At 44.3% G+C, this 23,954-nt stretch overlaps 2 protein-coding genes across 2 annotated transcripts in view; both read right to left on the reverse strand.

Annotated features, from left to right (window-relative positions):
- Positions 1-23,954, reverse strand: part of fat3b (FAT atypical cadherin 3b) — a gene marked incomplete at both ends in the record, with an annotated part of 124,325 nt that overhangs the window by 26,101 nt on the left and 74,270 nt on the right. Inside the window, 17 exons of the mRNA XM_083793503.1 lie at positions 1,166-1,319; positions 1,885-2,401; positions 2,634-2,791; positions 2,982-3,113; positions 3,252-3,820; positions 4,061-4,338; positions 6,463-6,660; positions 6,867-7,010; positions 9,743-9,880; positions 13,657-13,871; positions 14,373-14,586; positions 15,350-15,528; positions 15,927-16,160; positions 16,728-16,881; positions 20,256-20,452; positions 21,359-21,758; positions 22,220-22,354. Coding sequence (XP_083649629.1) covers positions 1,166-1,319; positions 1,885-2,401; positions 2,634-2,791; positions 2,982-3,113; positions 3,252-3,820; positions 4,061-4,338; positions 6,463-6,660; positions 6,867-7,010; positions 9,743-9,880; positions 13,657-13,871; positions 14,373-14,586; positions 15,350-15,528; positions 15,927-16,160; positions 16,728-16,881; positions 20,256-20,452; positions 21,359-21,758; positions 22,220-22,354 — 4,016 coding nt within the window. The remainder of the gene's footprint in view (positions 1-1,165; positions 1,320-1,884; positions 2,402-2,633; positions 2,792-2,981; positions 3,114-3,251; positions 3,821-4,060; positions 4,339-6,462; positions 6,661-6,866; positions 7,011-9,742; positions 9,881-13,656; positions 13,872-14,372; positions 14,587-15,349; positions 15,529-15,926; positions 16,161-16,727; positions 16,882-20,255; positions 20,453-21,358; positions 21,759-22,219; positions 22,355-23,954) is intronic.
- On the reverse strand, positions 12,182-12,661 carry LOC310871650 (sorting nexin-3-like; the record flags this gene model as incomplete). Its single annotated transcript, XM_083783271.1, has 1 exon — positions 12,182-12,661. One exon carries the CDS (start codon positions 12,659-12,661, stop codon positions 12,182-12,184), a length of 480 nt encoding a protein of 159 aa, XP_083639397.1.

Raw genomic sequence — 23,954 nt, forward strand, 5'->3', positions numbered from 1 at the left:
CCAGTTCCTCCTGGAAAAGAGCTGAGGTGTCCTTGAGCAAAACACTGAACCCCTAACTGCCCCCCATGTGCAGATTGGTGGCTTGCATGGTTTCCTCAGCCATCGCCGTGTGAATGGGTGAATGTAATTCAGAATCTACTGTATGTAAACAGCTTTGGATAAAAGCGATATATACATGCCCCAGGCCATTTTACCATTTGTAATGTAAAGCGCTTTGGAGAAAAGCGCTTCATAAATGCAGGCCATTCAGTAACTTATGGTGGTGGCAATGCTAGTAGAACTTTGATATTGTCCAGCACAGTTCTCACAGGTATACTAACGCGTGTCACATTTGGTTTTGTGAAGCAGATCTGCTCTCTAGTGGTGGCTACGCTGAACAGCTGAGGGAGAACAAGGGTTACTTCAAAGGCGATTTCAGAGCTGTAATTAAGGAGGCTGTTAGCACTGATTGATTGAATTAAAGTAGAACCATTACATTACCCCATGCAATAACAACTGAGCCAGCCTACTGGCACCATGCTAATGTGGAGTGGAGTGTGTGTGTGTGTGCGCACGAGTGTGCGTGAGTGTTTTTAGTCAACCAGGGAGAGGGAGAGAGAGAGAGAGAGAGAGAGAGAGTGTGTGTGTCTAGATTATTCTTCTAAATCGATGAAGACTGCGATTGCCTGACCCCATAGATGGGATGGTAACTGTTATTGTACTTTATTGTCCAATATTACTGTGTCTGTGTGTGTGTGTGTGTGTGTGTGTGTGTGTGTGTGTGTGTGTGTGTGTGTGTGTGTGTGTGTGTGTGTGTGTGTGTGTGTGTGTGTGTGTGTGTGTGTGTGTGTGTGTGTGTGGGTGTGTGTGTGTGTGTGTGTGTGTGTGAGAGTTTGTGAGTGTACTATGAATGAGTGTGTGTGTGTGTGTGTGTGTGTGTGTGTGTGTGTGTGTGTGTGTGTGTGTGTGTGTGTGTGTGTGTGTGTGTGTGTGTGTGTGTGTGTGTTAGCTATAGAGAGAGAGAGGGAGGGAGAGAGAGAGAGAGAGAGACAGACAGACGCAATGAGAGCAGATGTCCGAAGTGACAGTGTGTGTGACAATAAGCTGCGGTAAACATCATCATGACTGCATGAGCGATCTCCCTCTAAGGCTTAACAACAGCTCCAGCTTGACTGGAGGTTCTTACATAAGTCCTACGAGGCCTCTGGGACAGCCACAGATGAAGGCACCGCCCACAGGCATGCAGTCCCCTCCATTCTGGCATGGGTTGGGCTCGCAGGATGTTAACGCCGTCTCACAGCGCCCCCCAGTGTATCCTGTCCCGCAACTGCATGTGAATCCTGATGGGGACAGATAAAAAAAGGCATGGAAGGGTGTATTTATAAGCACAGCAAATAAAAATGACTAAATAAACAAGGGCAGAGACATGCAATATCAAAACCAGGGACCAAGCCCACCAGAAAGAGTGAGACCTATAAAATGTGTGTAATATAAATTATAATAAACTTGAACCTTATATAGTAGATATAAATAACATGATAGCATTGGTAAATTGTGTCAAAAGGATTACAGACATTAGTAAATCCCAGAAAATGTGCTTCATGTGAAGTGTTTCTAACCCATTCTGACCGGGCACCCATTTTGGTGTCAGCATCATGTTATGCTTTAGCTATTTAAAAATAGCAGATCTACAAGCTCATATCGCGCCACCGAGTGGCGCGATACGAGCTTGTAGGTCTGCTATTTTTAGAAAAATCGAAGAACGACTGACATTTTTAGAATCTGATCTCAGGTCAGAATGGGTTAATCAGACCAGTGTGTGTCCGGCGGAAACCTCGTATGAATCTGATCTCAGGTCAGAATGGGCTAATATAAATGAGTATAAATCTTCCTACAGCCACAGACCTCCAGAGGACAGGCTGTTGCAGATGGCTCCGTTGAGGCAGGGCTGGCTGACACAGGGGTCTGGATAGAGCACACAGCCCAGCTTGACCTCGCTGAGACCGGCTATCTCAGCATAGCGGCTTCTCTTGTTCTGCAGGGGCAGCTCATTCCCATTCAGCACCAATGAACCCAGACAGCCCTGGAACCCGCCCTGAGCCCTCGGCGGGCCCCTGGCGCCTCCCGGGCCTTGCATCCTCCTTGGCGGCAGGCTCGGTCGTTCCCCCGGCCTGCCTGGGGGCCTGACTTGGGCCCCGATGAAGAAAGTCAAATCGGGAGCCAGGGGCCATAGGCGTACGGGGGCCCTGGCTGCTCTGCGACGCTCCACATAGCTGTCGTCCAGCGACAGGAGGGTGTAGTTTCGTGTCAACTCCAACGCTACGGCATGCCAGAGGCCGTCGTTTATTGGTCTGCCAGAGATACCCATGATGCCGAGCGTGTTGTCGCAGTCCAGCTGGAACCAGAGACGTCCCCCCTCAATCTGAGGGAGACGGATGAAGGTTACGCTTCATAGGAACAAAGAACTCTCACTACTGTCTCATTCACTGGCAATTAAAACACAGTAGAATGTAGCTGTGGGCTGTATTGTACACATACAGTACATAACTATGTATTTTTTCACGTGCATGTTTAATATGCATTAAAGGACAGCTCGATGATAGTGAGTGCGTGCGTGCGTGCGTGCGTGCGTGCGTGCGTGCGTGCGTGCGTACCTTTAGCATGGTGCATGGGTTGGCCCGGGTGAACATAATGACTCCCCTCCCCTGCAGGGTTCTGATGGTGAGCCCAAGCCTCATCTCTCCAGTCAGACCACTCCCTGTCAGCCTGTACTTGATGTAACTGTTCCCAGAGAAGCTCAGAGAGGTCTGGCCTGCTTGGACACATTCACACAACAAAATAAAGGAATCGAGAACATCAGTGATTAGTGATTACACAGAGAAAACATTAAGAAATAATAAACAAATGTAATGGACAGGAAAGCACATAGTTGCTGGTGTCCAGTTCAGACTAGTCCAGCATTCTGCATGCCTCTCCAAGGCCTAATCATACTGGTGCTGTACCTGCACACCGGTCCATCTTGTCAGGCTGACACTGGCAAACAGAGGGCGCTGTTGGACCAGAGCGAACACATTGCATGTCCACTGGGCATGTCTGACCCTCGCACGGTTCCATAGTCGTGGGACATGTTCCTCCTGTTTGGACGGAGGAGGTATAAGTCTGGTCTTAAAAAAACAGTGTGAAATTGTGAAATGAACAAAGGAATGAACAAATTAATCTATGAATTGACCAATCGACACAACAACAACTGGCTCGGTCAGTTATGTTTTTACCGGGACAGGTGCAGGTCTCGATGCGGCTGAAGCGTGGCGCCACCAGGCTGACCCTTTCCGTGCTGTAGGTGACCAGAGAGTTACCCTCCATGACCAGGCTCTGCTCGCACACCCCGCCGTCGCCACACTCCAGCTTCCCAGAACAGGTCAGCCCCACCGCCACCGCGCCGGCGAGGACCCCGCGGATCTGACCCCGTGCCCCGGCCTCTCCCAGCCTCAGGGCCAACTCCTGGGGGGAGTAGAAGCCTCCCAACTCGCCGCCCCGCCCCGCCGTCTCCTGCCTCTCCAAGGCCACGAGCAGCTCCACGTCGGAGGTGCCCGGCACCGGCTGCACGCCGAGCACGCGGAGCGGATCCTGGAGGCCTCGGAGCCACTTCCAGCCGGCGAGGCTGCGCAGCATCGGCTTGATCTGGCCGAGGTAGCGGCTGAGGAGGTCTTCCGGGGACAGAGAGCTAAAGCGCAAGGTCAGGGCACTGCGCGACAGCATGTCCGTCACCTGCTCCACTTGGATAGATATGTCTGCGATCACGGCGAAGCGTCCGTCGCTCACTGTAGTGTTCATCTGGTACCTGAGTGGGGAGAGAGGTCAATGACAAACATGTACAGTTAATGCTGCGCTCTACTAATAAATGATCAATTCTTCTCTTTTAGAATGACCACACTTGCTTTTTGTATTGCTTTTGTTCACAGTTGCCATTGGCAATTTTGTGTTGGTTCACTGTAAATGCAAGTGTACATCGTATAAAATAATAAAATTCAAATAAGATTATTGAGGGTCTGGTCCGGCGGTGTACTGTAACTCTACGTACCTGCCAGGTTCCAGCCCCGGCAGAGCCACAATGCTTCCGTCCTGTCTGTTGATCTGAAACAAGCTCTTGGCGTGGGGCTTCTGGGTAAACGACAACACGTCATTGGTGTCTCGGTCCATCGCGTAGAGCCGACCGATTGGGCCGCCCGAGAACACATCGGTCAGCATAACGATGAAGATCTCCAGGGGAGACACGGACGGCTTGTATTGACTGTTCCCGATGACCCTCAGAAACACCCAGGAAGAGGAGGTGAGACGTGGTTTTCCAGAGTCACTGGCCTAGGAGAGTGAAGCAAAATAACATCTGTAAAGAATAACCTGGTACTCCCTGAAGATTCTGAACCAGTTAGTTCTATACCTTTTCTTTATACTATGCAATCATTTGCCATTTTTTACTATTTTAAAGCATTTTAAAATACAGGTAGTTCAAATGGCTAATCTACAAGCACTGTTCAACGTGTCGATGTAGATTGGCTAGTTGAACTATTTTAAAATGTTTTAAAAGATAGGGCTCTTAGTTTCTAGCTTTGCTGCTGCCTTTGGGGCATCGGTGGTTCTCCAGAGTCCAGACAACTGGAAAGGGATATTCAGCCAGATTGCTGTTTAGCAATATTCGTTTGCTCTGATGAGACAAGGGCTCTTCCTTCCCACCAAAAAACAGATGCTTGAAGCAGGTATGGTTGCTGCCAAAAATGTTATACTGATAAGTCTCCAACTTCTCCAACTTTGTGCCAGCTTGTCATGACGGACAGAATACACAAGCTAAGTACAAAAAAGAAAGAAGTGGATGCCATTCCTGGCAGTGCTTGTTTCTGTATATCTGGCTGCTATCGTGCAGCCGTGCGCCTTTGGACTCATTCTATCCCTGCTTTCTGATGGTCATCGATCCCATTTATTCCACCCATGTGTCCCCTTGCTTTTGTGTGTGTGTGTGTGTGTGTGTGTGTGTGTGTGTGTGTGTGTGTGTGTGTGTGTGTGTGTGTGTGTGTGTGTGTGTGTGTGTGTGTGTGTGCGTGTGTGTGCGTGCGTGTGTGTGCGTGCGTGTGACAATGAATGCCAAACTGAAAAACATATATATATAGCTATAGTATGAAGTCAAGCCACACATACACAGATGGAAATGCAATTAAAATACTTTATATCCAGTATGCCAACAGAGGGCAGTGGTAGTCCATGTTTGCCTGTCCTAAACGTTGTCCTGTATCTGTTGGTACTGGCAGAGTGTGTTTTAACCCATTCTGACCTCAGATTCATACGAGGTTTCCACCGGACACACACTGGTCTGATTAACCCATTCTGACCTGAGATCAGATTCTAAAAACGTCAGTCGCTCTTCGATTAAAAAAAAAATAGCAGACCTACAAGCTCGTAGCGCGCCACTCGGTGGCGCGCTATGAGCTTGTAGATCTGCTATTTTTCAATAGCTAAAGCATAACATGATGCTGACACCAAAATGGGTGCCCGTTCAGAATGGGTTAAGGTTAATGTTTAAAGGTTAAATCATTATATTCTGAGTAATAATTTCTATAGGGTGTTTGTTCTGTAACAGAAGTCCCCAGCTTTTTAACAGAAAATACATTTTAAAATTATCCCTGGCTAATGAGCCTTATATGCAATAATAAACTCACATAACTCAAATTAAAAACACAATTTAGAAGGGGACAACTTGCGTCGCAAGTTGACGATGTCGTCAAAGTTTTGGCTATCCAGCCTTCAACACCGATGAAGGCTGGATACCCAAACGTTTGTCCTGTGATGTAGAGAATACATCTTTTGAAAGTATATTCTTGGTGTGTGCGACCTCTTCACCTATTCCAATAAAAATATTTAAAATATTATTTTGTGGCTCATATTAACCTTGTTTTAGTTAATAGATCCATTCCATACATTCCATAGGGCTGGACCACACATGGACATTATGGCATAATAAATAAAATATTTAAGTTGTTTTATTATTTTTTTAAGTTTTTTGAGTTATATACAGTAGGGCAATTCATGTATTAATATGGGATTAAAGGGATTATTTTAAGGGGGGTTCCAAATTTTCAGCCAACCAGGAGAGAGTACCCATTTATCAGCTTAATTTTATAGTGTTCAAGTTCATTTATTTGTGTCATTATGTCATAACTTTTTTTTCTTCCAATTTCACCTTTGTTTCAATCTGTATCTTGTTTGAGACCCCTATCCTGATTGGATAAACCCGCTCTTTTTCCGCTCTATACCAAATATCTTTGTTTGGTTGTATCCTATTTTCGGTAAATGTTTGCCTAAGTGGTATAAATAAAGTCAGGTGGTGGTGAGAATTTAAAAGCATGAATACTCAGTCATAATAGACCAAAGAACACCTTACCTGTACTTCCACGGTGAACTCCCTAGGGGCGTCAGGACCAAAGAACACCTTACCTGTACTTCCAAGGTGAACTCCCTAGGGGCGTCAGGACCAAGCACCCTGGTAGACCTTAGATTCCCCATCTGGTCCAGGGAGACATATCTCCCCTCGTTACCAGACGCGATGCGGAACTCAAATGGAGGGCCGTTTCTGGAGGAGTCCATATCACTGACGGACAGCTTCAGGAGGCTGGAACCAGCAGGCTGGTTTAGCTGAGGGTATGGAGAGACGAGAGCTGGAATAACCACGTGAAGAAAGACACATACTCTATGTTCACACACACACACACACACACACACACACACACACACACACACACACACACACACACACACACACACACACACACACACACACACACACACACACACACACACAGAGAGAGAGAGAGAGAGAGAAAACACACAATCACTTGTACCTGAATAATGGCTGTGGAGTTTGGAGGTGTGAAAACAGGCAGATTGTCGTTGACATCAGAGATGTTGATGTTAACGGTGACAGTGGAAGACATGGCAGGAGATCCACTGTCAAACGCCTGCACTGACAGAGAGTACCTGGAAACCTACAGAACAACCACAGATCAACACACAGAAAGATCAACTCAATTCCTCCAATTCCAATAGAGTACCCGGAAATCTATCTTATTAGATTGGAGACATCACCAATCTAGGAACCCATCGGCAAAAAAAATGAAAAAACAACGCCCTTTGCTGCTTGTTTCCTGTGGATTCGCCTCTGGAGGCAGCGCCCAATAGAATGTGGATAATATAGGATGTTGGTCCGCCCTCAGCCCTTCTTTTCAGGTGGGGCGCCTATGTTTTTATTGTGTCCACTAATCCCCAATGTTTACACGTTCTGAATGCCCCTGCCGACAGATTCAGTAGCACAGCTCGGAATCTGTTCTTGAGAGATTTGCTCAACAGTGACAGAGAGTACCCGGCTGGAACCCTACAGAGAGATCAACACAACTCAGATCAACACAATTTTAATGTAGTTTAGTTTGAGTTTCTTAATCACTGTTACCATCTTAAAGGGCATCATAGCCCCACATTTAACAAAAACTCCCATCCTTAGACCCCTAACCCTTGAAGAATGGGAAAAACATTTATTGGGAAGGATCACAAAAAGAGTGTCACGATATCAGTCTGTTGAATATATTTTATTATGTAGTGATGTCCTAGTGTTTCCTGTTTTCCCTAGTTACTGTTTCCTGTCTTGTCTCACCTTACTAGTTTTCTCCACCTGTGTCCTGTTAGTCTCCCAGCCAACTCCTGTGTTGATTGTTAGGTCTGTTCACCTGTGTATTGTTATCCTGTGTCTACTTAAACCCTAACCTCGCCTCACCAGGCTTCCTGGTCTCCGGTTCAAAAGTCTGTATGATCCTGTCGGGAGCGGATGATATCGTTACGTCATGTTGTAGTATTGTTTTGTAGTCGACAGGCAGGAACAACAGGCGGCAACTTTATTGAGGGAAAAGGAAGGTTCCTTCCTTTTCCCTCAATAAAAGCTCTCGTAGCCTGTAGCTACGCCCAGGCTACTTAAACCCTCCTTTCCTTGTGTTCCCTGCCAGATCTTAGATGTTGTTACAGTGTTCAGTCCTAGTTAAGTTCTCGTAGTGGTTTTTGTATTCTCCTGCGTTCTCTTGTGTTCCTGTGTTTTGGAGAATAAATCACCTACATTTGACCTGCTCTGCTCCTGCTCTGTTTCTGCAATTGGGTCCTACATCTCCTGAGTCGCACCGTGACAAAGAGATGACCCCTTTCCAGGGCGGACAGGCATGCAAAAGGTGCCAAATGGGCAATATTCAAATGTAAAACAAACTAAAAGAACAAAACAAAGGAACAGTTAAATGTCCATTCTGGTATAAAGTAATGGTAATTTGTTATACTCGGGTATTAGCAGTGCTGTATAAGTAAATAGCTTCCCAAGCCATGCATGTGGACCAAAGGGAAGGAGCCTATGTTTCCCCAGCCATGATGTATTGCATAAGTTTAGTACACACGCATGACAGTAGTACTATATGTTGCAGGGACTTACCAACAATCCAACCTGAGTGCCAAGCAGGGAAACATTGGGTCCAATTTTTAAAGTCTTTGGTGTGACCAGGCCGGGGATTGAACGGGGATTGGCCTGGTCATTACTATCGATTGTTGCCATGAGCTAGCTCCCAATCTCATGGCAACTATCTGCAAGGCCACGGAGCCCAGCACAGTGCTTCATATTGATATTTAATAAAACACAATGAATGAGGTAGGTCTATATCAAAGGCCAATAAGGCTCACAAAATACGATGATGTCTGATGCAGATCAGTTGAGGACACACAGCCATGACCAAGAGTGGAGCAGGACCATCGAGGGATCAATAAAGTCCCACAGGGACAGGCCATTTGCCGAGATCAATATCATACAAACCAATACAAGGAGGGCAAGTCTGGTAGACAGAGCATAACAGAGCTGTTAAACCATGGCTACTGGGAGGGCCAGCCGGCAGACCACAGTCGTGTGACTGACTCAGACATAAACAAACCCAATACGCCCATATATAGGCAGGTCACTATGACTCAGACAAAACCATAAACAAACCTGATACGCTCAGCTCACCCCATATAGGCACAAAATGAGATCTTGTTGTCCAGAGCCAAGGTTCCGACCACTATCCACATATTTGGTCATGTGCATATATGGGACTGACCGACTTCAAACGGCAAGGGGTTCAGGGCAGAGACGACGTATAGACATATATTAGCAAATATGGATATCCAGTTGTACAGAACCACAGATCCAATCATTATGCCCATATATGGGCATGCCAATATACAGGATATGGGCATATACTAATGACATCAGGGCTCTCCATATATGGGCATGAAAAGGGACACAGACAGACGTGTACAATGGGTACTCTGACAAAGCCCCTGACACTATGACTCTGATGAATTGAGCGGATCTGCACAAACTAGAAAGTTCATGAACTGTCCACAGCCCACCTCTGAGACAGAATTATTATTTATCAATAATCATTATTATATGAAGGTAAGGTTGAAAAAGCTTGAACTGCTCTTTAACAGAATTCACCTTACTGCCCCAGGTCCCTGTTGGACAACAGAGGAATGCAATGCCTTTTCTAGTAGGCTAGAAGCATTACTAGAGGTATAAGTACAGGGTCCCCATAGACCCGGATTGAGGAACAGTGGCATACATGCATAATGGCACACGTCCCCTGGCTTCAGCCGTGCTCATGAACCAGAAAATTACTATCGATTGTTGATGAGACACTTGAAGATGCATCCTTACCAGCTCCCGGTCAAGGCGTTTGTTCACGTTGAGGAGGCCAGTGGCCGGGTCGATCCAGAACTGGTTGGTTCGGTCACCCTTCAGGATGGAGTAGGTGATTCGCCCGTTAACTTGGCTGTCCAGATCCTCTGCCAACAGCTAGTATGCACAAAGAGTCGGATATGAAAAAGAAAAACAATATACAGTATTCTTTCTAAGAAAATAATATAAAAATAAAGTTTGTTTATTAAGTTGTTTATTAAGTTTGTTCATTTTAGATTATTTTGGCGTGTGTGTGTGTGTGTGTGTGTGTGTGTGGGGGGGGGGGGATATTGTAATGCTTTTTTTATTCTGTTGTACACAGGGGAAGCTGTAATTCGAGGTAATGAAATACTGGACATTAAATATGTTGAGTATAACCCAGCATCTGGATATTAAATTGCAAGCTGTTGTTATGGTGAAACAAGTTTCAGAGCAATAGAAAACTAATTATTCTGATTTACTGGCAAACAAATGCCAAGACAAATTGAAACTCCCAGCAGGGTAGTCACTAGTCAGAGTGGAAAACCAGTGAAGGAAAGACAGTCACTACTGTATTTAACAGACAAACTTCAATCATAATAATATTTTGTGGTTGCGTATACAGGCGGGCAATACGCACTGCGTAGGTAGGGCAACACGCCGAGGGGGGAAACTAAATGTGCACAGCAGCAGGATCTGACTTTTTGAGCGGTGCCAACTGCCAAACCACTCCAATGACTGACCGTGTGTGTATGTCGCTATGTAGGTCTGTTTGCAGTATGGACGGTGTAGTCTGTTTGTAGTGCGGCCTCAACAGCTGCAATACCACTGGTTGGCATACCTGTGGCGCCAGTGGGCTTCACACTGAGCACAATTATAATTTTTCAGTACAGTACAGTACAGTACAGTACAGTACAGTACAGTACAGTACAGTACAGTACAGTACAGTACAGTACAGTACAGTGTAACTATAACAATCAATGTACAGTTGCACCTTTCAGTTCATTCAGGTGTTTCTCTCTTTTTCATGACGTTCAGCACCTCATCTAGACAGTGCTTGATTGTCCGTACCTGGAATTCACTCTCAACATGGATAGAAGCATAATGAGCATTCTTCAGGTGGGGATATAATATTAGCCTGGTTAATAAACCAGACTAATATCGCACGGATCCGCGGGATATTAGTCTGGGGAGGCTCAGCTTGGATTTCATTTCCAGGGAAACATTTTCTCTTTGACGCAATTGGTCAGAGCTACTGTCAGTCAAAGGTCTCAAGCATTGAACGTCACTGTACCAAAGCCCGCCCATATTGCATACCGTGTCCCTATTGGGCGCCCACATTCTCGTGTGTAGAAAATGGGCGTACAATTGAGCCTCTCCTGACCGAAATCCGCCGGTAGGCAATTTTTTTTTGCCAACGGCTGATTCGGTCTGGTTTATTAACCAGGCTAATATAATATATCTATGTTGTGAATTATCTGCATGCTGTCTGAATGGCAGCCTCTGGTGGACATTTCCCATTCCCTGCATCCACAATGACACAGGTGTTTGCCTTCACACCACTCAACTCAATGACCAATCACAGTTTAGGTGTGCCCTATATAAGCCATCACTCACTCCACAGCCCTCACTCAGTCAACATGCAATGCAGAACCTGCAGCTCTCATTGAGTACCTGACAACACTGCTCTGCAGCCATGGCTCACTGAAGACAATAAACTGCTATTCTGTTGAAATATACCTTGGTGTCACATTATACTCTCTCTGACCGGAGAAACTTGGGGATCAGCTCACATCCAACAAACTAACCAGCAGAGAATATTTATTATCTATCTAACCATAAATACACAGAATCTCAGTGCATATCTCGATAATCGTCTGACCCTAGTAGTTATAATATACTGTACAGTATGTGGGACTGTTCGTATTGCAAAGAGAAAGAATAAAAAAGCCTGGTCTGCCTGTTGCCCACCAGGGTCATCATTCAGGGGAAGGCAATTGCCACCCCTTTCGCATTTCAACTAAAGAATATCGTCTTCTGTTAATATATCCTCCACCTCAGAATGTTTTTTAAATATTATTTTTAGATCAACACTTAAAGAAACTTGTTTTCTTTCTGCGACCATAATTATTTTGGGCATGTCATTAAAAGTGAAATTTTAAGGGAATCTTTTATTTTTCTTTAATTTTAAGGGAATCTTTTCCTTTTCTTTTTTCAAAAATGGCTAAATTAGCTGATATCTACTAGCCCCCCCGAACGCATCGCATTGCGATGTGTTGTGAGCTTGTAGATTGGCTATTTTTGAAAGCGGCTCAAGTGGTCACTTTTCTGCCATCCACAGAGGAATTCAAGGGAATTCTTTGCATTTGAGAAAGAGCTTTGAGTTGCGGGGTTGAGCTGGGCTCCCACATCTGGCCAAACATCGTGTTACTTTTAGGCTTATTTAACTTTGGATGGTGTGTAGTTTTTGTCTATACATTTGTACTGTAGAAACATGTGCAGGAAACGTTCGTTCTGGACAAGAGGGTGACTGGCCACTTTGTTGAGAAACTGCTCCAGGCCTTGTCGCCGCTCCTCGATGAAAGAGGCATCAAATATTCCGTCATCTCCTCGGAATGGGAGCTGACGGGTCAGCGCTTTGCCAGGGAGAGGGGGTACCACAACCCTACTCCCTCTCTTCAGCTCTGCTCTGAGCCACTCAAAGTCACTGTATCGCCTCTGGACACAGGACTCCTTCAGCTTGAAGACGGGCAGGTTGGTCTTCAGGCCGATCTCATACGTAGTGAACTTGGTCCAGCCGATCCCTACTGTCTTCGGGTTGCTCACCTCGACCTCTAAAAAGTTAGCCGGCGGTCCATACACCTCATTTAAGTTCTGAGGCTTGGAGACAGTCCTCTTTGTTGCTATGGTACCAGCCATCATGAATGTCTGCCAAACCCACTGCTGTGTTAGTACAGTGGCTCTCTACTACACCAACACACTCTGCTGTGCTAGTACAGTGGCTCTACTACACCAACACACTCTCCTACTACTATATAAAGTTGACATAGCGGTATGTGATGTCAGTAACGCAGATATGCTCATATATGGACTGGAGATGCCCGACATCAGTGCAAATCGGCATAGATATGAAGAGGAAATGCCCAACGTCAGCGTAAATCAGCAACTATGCCCATAATGGATTGGATATGCTGTTGTTAGGCACCAGTTTCTGTTTTGTGAGACTACTCTTTTGAGGGCCCCTCCTATGCACAGCTTTGTGTGTTTGTACCACGGAATGTGATGATTTGATTGGCTGAGCACTGAATGTGCTGATGTATGATGATAAGAGCGCCCCTCTTCTTCTTTTTAACCCATTTCTTTCACCCGGTGCCATTTGCCTAAGCTGTAATCCTCTCCCTCTGCCAACTTGATGAGAGCCCCGAACTGAGCTTCATCACTTGACAGGGGGGAGTTTCGACTGTAGGCAGTAGCGTGTGGAAGGAATGACACATTATTCCATTTCCAACCAGTTATTTTCCCCTCCACGTATACAACGTCACAATGTGACATAGCTCTGTTTACTGTAACACAATGCTGTACCCCCTCCAACTGTATTATACTTTATCCATTTTAGTTTTTATTTAGTTTTTATTATGTGTAGGCAGAGAGAACAAGAAGGGGGAGGGAGGGAGATCTCAGGTTTCTGAGACACAGATTGAGTAGATGAAAATCTGAGGTGAGGACCAATTATATGAAAATGATAAAAAATGGGTGCTCCTTAAATTAATGCATTTGATATACTTTGACATTTCAATTAAAATGTAATTAGCATTTACATGTTACTGATAAAAAAAACCTGATAAAATACTGATAAAGATACTGGAAAAAAAAGATGCCTATAATTTGCTGTATATAAAGTATAAAAGGAGTACCCTGGTTATGGTCTGTCCGATATTGGCGTCCTCGCTGACCAGGACGTTGTAGATGCCCTGGCTGAAGACGGGGGCGTTGTCGTTGACGTCCATGAGCTCTATGGTTACCATGGTAGCCGCGCTGAGGGGCGGGGTCCCGCTGTCCCATGCTTCCACTGTCAGGTAGAAGTCCTTACACACCTCAAAGTCCAGGTCGTCAGCCACGGAGATAGAGCCTAAAATGACACGCACTTGCTGGTCATTTTTCACTTGCTCGGACATAAGTATTTGCACACACGCACACAAATATTGTACAGTATGATGGGCATCCATAACATGTTTAACATTCCTTTAACGACTTTAATACTACAATCCCTGATCTGGGGGGAATGATTGGCCGAAAACAAAATGATGAAAAAAATGATGAGAAATCATGAAAAGATCATGAAAGAATTATCAATTACAGAGCCGACCTCGGTCAACTAAGTATTAATTTACTTTACTAAGTATAGAGGGTGGTTAATTGCCCAAGAACATAAAACGTACACGTCTATACAGGTCTTTGGACTGATTTCCATTGACTACGGTCATTACCTGGCCTATAAATGTAATTTCCAGAGCTCTCTGTCCTTTCCAGGATATTCTTGTGAGTATTATCTATTTGGTAAGTACCGTACATAAGTACAAGAGCACAACCCTTCATATAGATTTGCGTTGTACGAACCCCCACAACGTACCCACAGTCCTGTTTAAGCTGAACTTCCCCAGTTCATTGCCAGAGCGGATGTTAAAGGTGATCTGAGCGTTGGGCCCGATGTCCACGCTGGTGGCCGACACGCGGAGCACCTCGGTCCCCAAAGCCACATCCTCGGGAACGCTAACAGAATAGTCCTTCCTTTGGAAGACGGGGGCATTGTCGTTCACATCCAGGACAACCAGGGTTACTTCAACCTTAAAGGACACAAAACATACAAATATATTGTGATAAATACAGCATATTTATTATCACATACCCAGCATTTATCTGCCATTGGTGAGGGGAGTGAGATATAAGGAAGGATATAAGGGCGACATAAGCTTCCCCTGAATGCCAGCTTGACAATAACATTTTGTTTGCCAGTGGATTCCCTTGTTTTAATCAAATTCCCCTTTCTCTTTGTCTTTGTGAATAAATCAGGCTATGGATATGTGGTAAACAAATGACCATTTGCCTAGTATTATCCCCGCCAGCCAACTCATGCTGATAAGCAGGCCAACAGGAGCTCGGGCTCTTTTGGGGGGCGGGGCGGAGCGGTACGGGGGCTTTCACATAATAAGGGGACCGCCAAATGCCTGAATGGTGCTTATCTTCTAGTATAATGTTATAATCATGATGGCTGGAGCACCTGTGTCGGTCCTTTCCCAAGCCTGCCTCTCATAATTTCCATTGTTGTGTTTTGTTTTTACATTGATAACATGCACCTCACATTAAGCAATGTGTAGGCCTACTTTCATACACTATTGACCTGACTTCCACACCTCATTATACAGCATGTGTTTGTTATTAGTTACCAGTATCTCTTTCAGTTTTGTTACATTCTTTGTTGCAATCTTACATACTATTACTATACTGTTACAGTACTACTGACTGTCTTAGTATTATTTTGGCATGTCTTTGGCATTATAGTAGCATGTATTGGTTGAACTGCAGACTCATGATACCCCAGCCACCCACCTGTGAGGAGAGTGCCCCCAGCTGTCCAGCCTGATCAGTGGCCTGGACACGAATCCTGTAGGAGTCTTGAACCTCTCTGTCCAGAGGCCTCTCCAAAGCCAACACCCCGGACCTCGGGTCGATAGAGAAGAACCCATCAGCCGAGTCCACCAGAGAGTAGACCACTGTACGATTCAAACCTGGAGGAGGCAGGGAAAGATCACACAGACAAAGATGTTGTTGATACATTGCTTCAGTTTTACTGTCCATTATTTAAAGTGCCTGGGCAGTCAGTTGGGGCGCTCAGCCTTAGAATGGCAAAGTTCTGTGTTCAATACCACTGGGAAAGTGTGTGAGTAGCACGGCAAGTGAAAGTTCTGTGGAAAGTTCTGTGTTCAATACCAAGGCATGTATTGGCAGCTGAGAGTACCGGTAGGTGTTCCGCTTCACCTCAACATACAATGCATTTCTCTGGTCTATTGCTTTGTTTGCCCTCGTTGCTCTGCTGGCACCGTCAATAAGCCACTTTGACCTACAGCACTTACTTATTTACTTAAATTCTATATCTATCTAGGACAAGATAAGGGGGTTGTCTCACCTTCATCTGGGTCACTGGCCTGCAATCGGATGAGCAGGGCTTTGGGGGCGGCGTTCTCATAAACATTAGCCAGGTACTGGGTGTAGGGAAAGGACGGAGTGTTGTCATTTACATCCAACAGCCTGAGAGAGATGTCAGAGCGGCAGAAGAGCCCACCTCCATCAGTTGCCTGGACGATGAGGTTGTAGCTGGCTGTCGCTTCCCGATCCATAACAGCTGCTGTACGTAACTCACCTAAACATAAAGCACACAAACGGACAGACTTTATTTGTATTGTGTCTCAAGCTCGATTGGTTCTAACTGTGTTACTACTTTTCAAAACTAAACAGAGTTTGTATAAGAAAACAGAAATGTACATGTTAACTTAAGAGTGTGTGCGTGTATTGAGTGTATTCTGTGGAAAATGTTTACCGGTATTCAGGAATAACAAACATTTAACCAACAGTAGTGACAGACAAAAAAGCTACAGTTTATAGTCATTTTTTACTATTTTGAAAAACATTTTAAAATAGTTCAACTAGCCGATCTACATCGAGACGTTGTGAGCTTGTAGATTGGCTATTTTAACTATTCAAATGTATTTATTGAAAATACATTTAGGGATAAGGGTTAAGGGGTTGGCGCAAGATATAGCCCATATAGTCACTTGTCAGATAATGAAAAAGGTGGTAACTTATAGAGATGACACTAAACCAGAGGGTGAAATGAATGTCTGTACATTCAGTGCTTAGAAGTAAGAGGCTAATATACTTGAAGTGAAAAAAGTGTTGAGTGACACTTCTACCAGTGTTCTAACAGTACCAGTGTTGGCATCCATGTAGAAGTCTTCCACTCCGATGCCAAACAGTGAATATTGGATCTCGGCACCGGAGCCTGAGTCAGCATCTGTCGCTCCCACTGTCAGGACGCCCTTGTTAGTGGGAATGTCCTCAGGGAATGACGCACTATAAACTGCCTGCACACACGCACACACAAACACACACACACACACAAACAGATCAGTGCATTCTGAAGCCACGCTGCCTGACAAAAATCTGTTCCACAAATCAAAAAGCACATTAAACTGCTGTCGAGCACTGCATCCATTATCTCTGCTAACACGCACGCACAGTCACACACGCACACACACACACACACACACACACACACACACACACACACACAGTACCCGCGGTTCTGTCCCCTGTTCTGTCTATCTGACCCTGCCGTCAGTAATGAAACCTGCGATCCGTCTGGCACACAAACACATGCAGACAGGATGTATGCCCAACGGCCGCTCTGACCTTCACGCTTCTAATCTCTGACCAGCACCTTATAATGACACACTAATAGAAACATGAAAGCTGTATAGTGCAGCGGTTCTCAAAGAGGTGCCTGGGGTCCTTCCCAGGGGGTCCCTGCCCGGTCAAATTATTGATAGTTAGGAACCAAATGGACGCTTACAGATCCATCTCTCATACTGTACTTATAGGGGTCCCAATGAATTCCTTGAAATGTAAAAAGTTTGAGAACCGCTGATAGTAGTACTGTAGACACAGTCAAATGCCAGTGTTCATTTAAACTCAGAAACAATGACAAAGCAATCGTGGATTACAGAGAAATGTGAAAAGATGTTATGAACCAACACTCATGAATAATATACATTTCAAATAAACAACAATTAGTATATAGAAGTCTTCCTTTTCTGGCCTCCGGGTGCAGCAACGCTCCCCATCTCCACTGATTATCAATGCATGGACTCTTTTCCCTCAGTTATACTGTCTCAGAACTGAAGGAATTGTAGAACAGACAGGGGATAAAGGAAGCAGTGGTTTCAAAGAGTTTCACTCTCATCTCAGAGTTCAAACTGCAGTTCAAACTGCAGTGTAGGAATAGAGTCAACTAATTATAGGATGAATTTCACCACTATTACACCACTACTCAAAAGCCCATTTACCCCAATTATCTAGTGGTGGACAAAGAACTCCTGGTCAAATATTACTCAACAACGAATACAACGAATAACAATAAGTATTCAAAAGTAAAATGACAAAGCACAAAATATGACAATAATAGGGAAAATAACCTAGTAGATCTATATGGTATTCTCACCGTAATTATTTGAAATATGAAATAAATATAATACAAGTGGTAATTCATACAATTCATTCAAGTACTTTTTCCGTTTCTTGAAATGTAGTGAGGTCAAAAGGGCAATATTGTGTAAGTCAAAAACAAAAAGGGATGGAGATCCCTGATGTCATCAATATTAAGCCCATATGGGAATGCCCAATACATCTGACCTCTACATTCCATATTTTGATCCTTCCCCTTCCATCCTTCCTCTTCGATGTCTCCCTGTCCCTGTCCATTTAAACTCGAAGGTCCGAAACTTAAGGCCCGGACCTACCTGGGCCCTCATCAAACCCTGTACACTCAAGACACTGCCCCCACTGCCACACAGTAGAGTTCTGAAATGTAACACACTTCAACGTGTTTGTTTTCCACACCCGTTCACCCTGACCTCCAGCTATAAAATAAGCTGAGAGAAGCTAACCACTAATCTATTCCTTGGCAATAAAGTTCGGCACTTGTCAATAGGACGGCCTGGATTTGGAGATACTTGTATGTCACCGTCTTAAGGTCAGGACATTTAGTCAATCAGAGAATCAACAGCGCATCGTCACAAGTGCTCTGCATGTAGTACAATTGATCTTCTGCCGAAGTCAAATTAAGATGCAAGAGGTTACATTTAGGTGCTTAGTAAAAGATCACCAAAGAGGACTTAAAGGATCTGATGATGTTCACAATCATAGTTATTGCCCCCCAGAACACTAATGTTCTATAACTGTACTGGAGACTATTCATGTTGGCTATTACAGTTAACCTGTTATATTGTATTGACTTTGTGACAGAGCAGCCTCTGTCAGAGTAATGTAAACTGTTCAAAATACACATTCATTGTATTGTTGCTGTATGGTATTTGTAACAGGTTGATTCTCAGTCCCACAGAAGGTGCACATTCTGCTGTGACATCTAATATACTTGTGTTTATCTATGCAGAATGATGCTGTAATTGGGAAGCTGCCTTGATTGCCTGAAGAGAGCTCTGATTGATTGCTTTAGGGGGAGCATCTTGGGTGTTGCTAAATGCTTTGTGATTGGCTGACTGCTTAGCCAGGGGTGGAGTCAGGAGTCTATATAAAGGGGAAATGGTTCAGTAGAGAGTGGGCTGCCATGGGGAGAGGTTGACACCAGTACCTCTCTGTTTAAGTTATGTTGAGTTCTGTAGTTTGAGTTCTTTTTCTTTTCTTCAGTTATTCACATGTTGTCCAGGTCTGGAACTTATTAAACTTTATCTTTCTCCTGCAAGTCTGCCTCATGTCCAGTAGCCTATGTCATTTTAAAGGTTTTATTACTGACAAACAGCCGATCTACAATCCCACTTGGTAACAGACTTACAAAAGCTTTGATTATGTTGACTTTATATCAGTAGCAGTATTGAGTATTAAACTAACTAACTTTCTACATGCCAATTTGGGAGCGTTGGTTTTTGTTCAATTTGTATGTGCAAGGTTTTACAACAAATGCATGACTTTTAAAATCACTTGACAACAAGATAGTGAAGCGTTAGGTGAGCGAGTATCCGTCTGAGTTTACCGTAGCTTACTCGGGGACGTTTTTATGCACAGGCAATCTAGGGAAATGCCTATGTTCTGTCATGGGGAGGGGGCGAAAAAGCATGTTTTGCATGGGCCCCCACCTTACTGCTCACTGTTGTACATGCTGTACCTTGAGATGGCTGTAGTGTAGGTGCACACCTGTATCATACACAATGACATAATTTGTAATGAGTTAACTAATCTGTAGCACTGTCTCTGTCTGTAATTATGCTGCTACCATCCACAAGTAAATACCAACACTAACTTCAAGTGAATGAACAGCGCCAGTGGCATATCTGCCCCAAGGGAGTAGTTGTATGGCCCAGTTACAATAATAATTTATTGGTGAAGTGGTTATGTGGCCCAGTTACAATAATAATGCACTGGTGTAGTGGTCGGACCAATTATTGGGGGATGTTACCACTACATTTTCTCTGGAAATTCAGCTTGAATTTATTTAGACCTGCTGTACCATTATTCATAAAATGCCCTAAAAATTGGCTTCCTACTGGCTTTGTAGAATAAATATTACTGGCTGTTTAGAAGTAGAATTTTTTATTATGAAAGTGAAAGTTAATAAAAAAAAAAACATTATTGCATGCTGACACACACACACACACACACACACACACACACACACACACACACACACACACACACGCACTCCTCCACCAGCAATGGCCCTGACCTGATTGCAGATGGGACTGTTATCATTGTCATCCATAACTGTGACCTGGACAACAGTGCGTGTGACATAGAGTCCGTCACTGGCTGTGATGTTGAGCAGGTACAAGTCCTGCTGCTCTCGGTCCAGCAGAGCACTCACGTACACCTTGCACCTCCCCTGCACCAAGGCCAGGCTGAAAACACCCCGTGGGTTACCCCCTGGGGAGAAAAAACACCACTATTATTAAGCTTATACAGACAAACAGCAGATCTTCAAGCTTACAATATGTTGGAACTTAAGCTTAATATAAATTTGGGGTGTTGGACTGACAAATATATCTAAAATGCACATATTTATGAGCATACATCTTATGTATTGTACATTTGGGACACAATACTGAAAACAAAATCTATATACAAAGGATTGAATATTTAATGTCAAACATGTACTGTGAGCAGTGTGTTCCAAGCAAGTGCATTCTCCGACACTGTAACTGACCCTATCCTATAACCCATCAAATGAATACAATGAAACTCTCTTATTAGACTTATTGTGTAGGCCTTCTGCAAGAGATTCTGCACAGCACTACAGTTCTTCATTTAAGAAATTCTTCCTGAAAGAAATTGCTCTCTCCTTTAGTAAAGTCAGCGCAGCCGTGCAATCTGGATACTTTTCCATGTAAATGTGCAAGCATAGATATATCTGACAAATGTTTTTTTTCTTTTTTTTTAAGATTTTGTTTTTGGCTTTTTGCCTTTACTGATAGATACAAGTGAAGAATGACAGGAAGGAGGGAGAGAGAGACGGGGAGAGACATGCAGCAAAGGTTGTCATGAACGGGACTCGAACATGCAACGCATTGTCAGACCAAAGCCTATATGTGGCATGTGCCTGGACCACTTCACCAGCGGACGCCCCCAAATAAGAGGTTTTGACTAGTATTCCTAATCAGTCTTCACTCGTGGACAATAGAAATACAGACAAACAAATGTAGAGACATACAATTTGCCGCATTGCAACGCGTTGCACAACTATACAAAGTGCAGATACTCAAACAACAACTCACTTACAGTACAGTACTCAAGTAAATGTACGTTGTTACTGTCCTGTCCACCACTGCTCACCAGTGATGTGATAGCTGACCAGTCGGTTTTCAACAGCGCTGTCTCCGTCCTCAGTGGTGAGAACGGCCACCACCTCCCCCAGGGGGTCGTTCTCCCTGACGGCACCTCGGTAGTACTCCCTGTCGAAGTGCGGCGGGTTGTCGTTGACGTCCGTCACGGCGACGATTACTGCGGCGGCGGCAGAGAGGGACTCCGTCTCACCCAGGTCCGACGCCACCACCTGGAAGCTGTAGCCGGAGCAGGCCTCGTGGTCCAGCTCGCGCAGAGTGGTCACCCAGCCTGTTTTGCTGTCTATAGCAAAGATGGAACCCACGGTGGTCGGGATTGCAGTGGGGCCAGCCATGTTTTCTTTCCTGGAGTCCAGGGTTTGCGTGAACGGTAATCCTAGGCTGTAGGTGACCTACACACACACGCATGCACACACGCACACGCAGCCACACGCACACGCGCACACACACACACACACACACACACACACACACACACACACACACACACGCACGCACAATGCTGTTTTACATGAAAAATGGACATACAGATGAAACATCTTCAGTAAATGAGACATCATTGTGAAATTTGACAGATTATGCAACACGGAACACAATGTCAAAGTGATTTATTATAGGCAGCAAATGGGAAGAAGCTAATGTGTTCTAGACGTAGATGGAGATGGAGAAAGAGCAAAAGGTCAGACAAGATATTACATCCAATGACAGAGAGGCATAATAGAAAGAGAGACAAGCTAATCCAAACAGTATATTGCCTTAAGCCTAAATTATTCTCAGTCGCACGGCCGGCTATTTTTGTCACACCGCCGGTGCAACAAAGTATGCAATAAGTATGCAGTAATTAGCTGCCCACCTGTCCATTGGAGCCCCAGTCTGGATCAAGTGCACGCACCTGGACGATCCTAGTACCAACTGGCATACCTTCCATCACTGTGGCCACGTAGGCACTCGTCTCAAATACCGGCGTGTTGTCATTCACATCTAGGACCTGTGCAGCAACGACAAAGCATCATCAATTCAGCTCACTCCAAACCAAGCCAAATGCCACTTTGCTGAAATATTCATAGAATTATTGAAATATTCATAGGCGGACTGTTTGAATTTTAACCACGAAGATTCATCATTGTCCAATATACGTGTGTACATAATAGAAGCAGTAGACCGCACAAATCTGGAAACAAACTGAAAATTGCAGGCTTAATCAAAGCTGAAGACTTTCCTATATTACCCAATGGAAATAGAAAGTCCTGTTGTGTTTCTTTTGCATTGTCTTAAATTACTTAATGGTCTGTCTTAATGTTGTCTGTTTTGTGTCTTAATGCTTGTTGTGTGTAAAGCACTTTGAATCATAGCTAGGCGGGAAATAGAGGTGATAGTTCAGTTGGTGATAGAAGCATGAAATTTGGTACAGATGACCTTTATATGACCATAATCGATAATCAACCTCGGGCCACGCAAAATTCCTCAATTTTCCAAGATGGCCGCCAGTTTGCAACTATACGTTTTGGACTACACCAATTTGCGGGGCCTATAAAACTTAGAATTTCCCCTAATTTTGGTATAAGATATGTCCTGGAGGTATTTCTACCAAGTGAGATGAAACAATAACATTAGGTTCCAATATGGTGGCATGGTGGCAATATCCTATGGTGGCATGTTTTACAATATGGCTGCTGATAAATTACATAACTGTACATCTGCTCATGGTTAATCCACGGTTGATGATACAAGCATGGCATTTGGTACAGATCACCTTTATGCCACCCTAATTGGTAATCAACCTCAGGCCACGCATAATTCCTACATTTTTCAAGATGGCCGCCAGTTTTCACCAGTTGTAATGGCTTCAACTGTGCCTATCTTTTGGACTATATCCTTTTGCTGGGGCTGTATTTTTTTATTTCCCCCTCATTTTGATATAAGAGAACATGTTCTGGAGGTATTTCTAACTAGAAGCTACTTGCTTGTTGCACACAAGTAGGCCATTTATACTAGTGCGCAAGCAGAGCGTGCAAGTACTGTAGACCGCTACAAACTTTCAAATCTCAGCCTCTCTGTGAAAGAACATTTGCTATATTGCATTATTAGGTTTAGCTATTTGCTACGTACCTTGCTTTTGGATGAAAAAAAGTAGTATGTTGAAGTATGGTAATGATTACTTATGCCTGTTATGGCAGTGGTGTCAGATTACATACATGTATACATAGGGGCATTACCTTTAGTCCACCCGACACTGAAACATGTAATCGTTACGTCACCATCGATAACCAATTATACCCTGGCATTGGTACATATATTCACCACGTCATATGCTCATACTGTATACCGTAGCACCTGACTGATAACATTACTTGCACCTTGAAAATGTAGGCATTCTGCGTGGCCCAAGGTTGATAATGAATTAGGGTGTCATAAAGGTCATCTGTGCCAAATGTCATGTTTGCATCACCAACTGTGCATTAACCATGAGCAGTACATTTATACAGTTTATTGGCAGCCATATTGGAAAACATGCCGCCATATTGGAACCTAATGTTACTTTTTATATTGTAGGCCTACCTCCAGAACAAATTCTCTTACATAAAAAT

This window comes from Protomyctophum parallelum (genome assembly GCF_964188405.1).
Source record: "Protomyctophum parallelum genome assembly, chromosome: 1".
Taxonomy (NCBI): domain Eukaryota; kingdom Metazoa; phylum Chordata; class Actinopteri; order Myctophiformes; family Myctophidae; genus Protomyctophum; species Protomyctophum parallelum.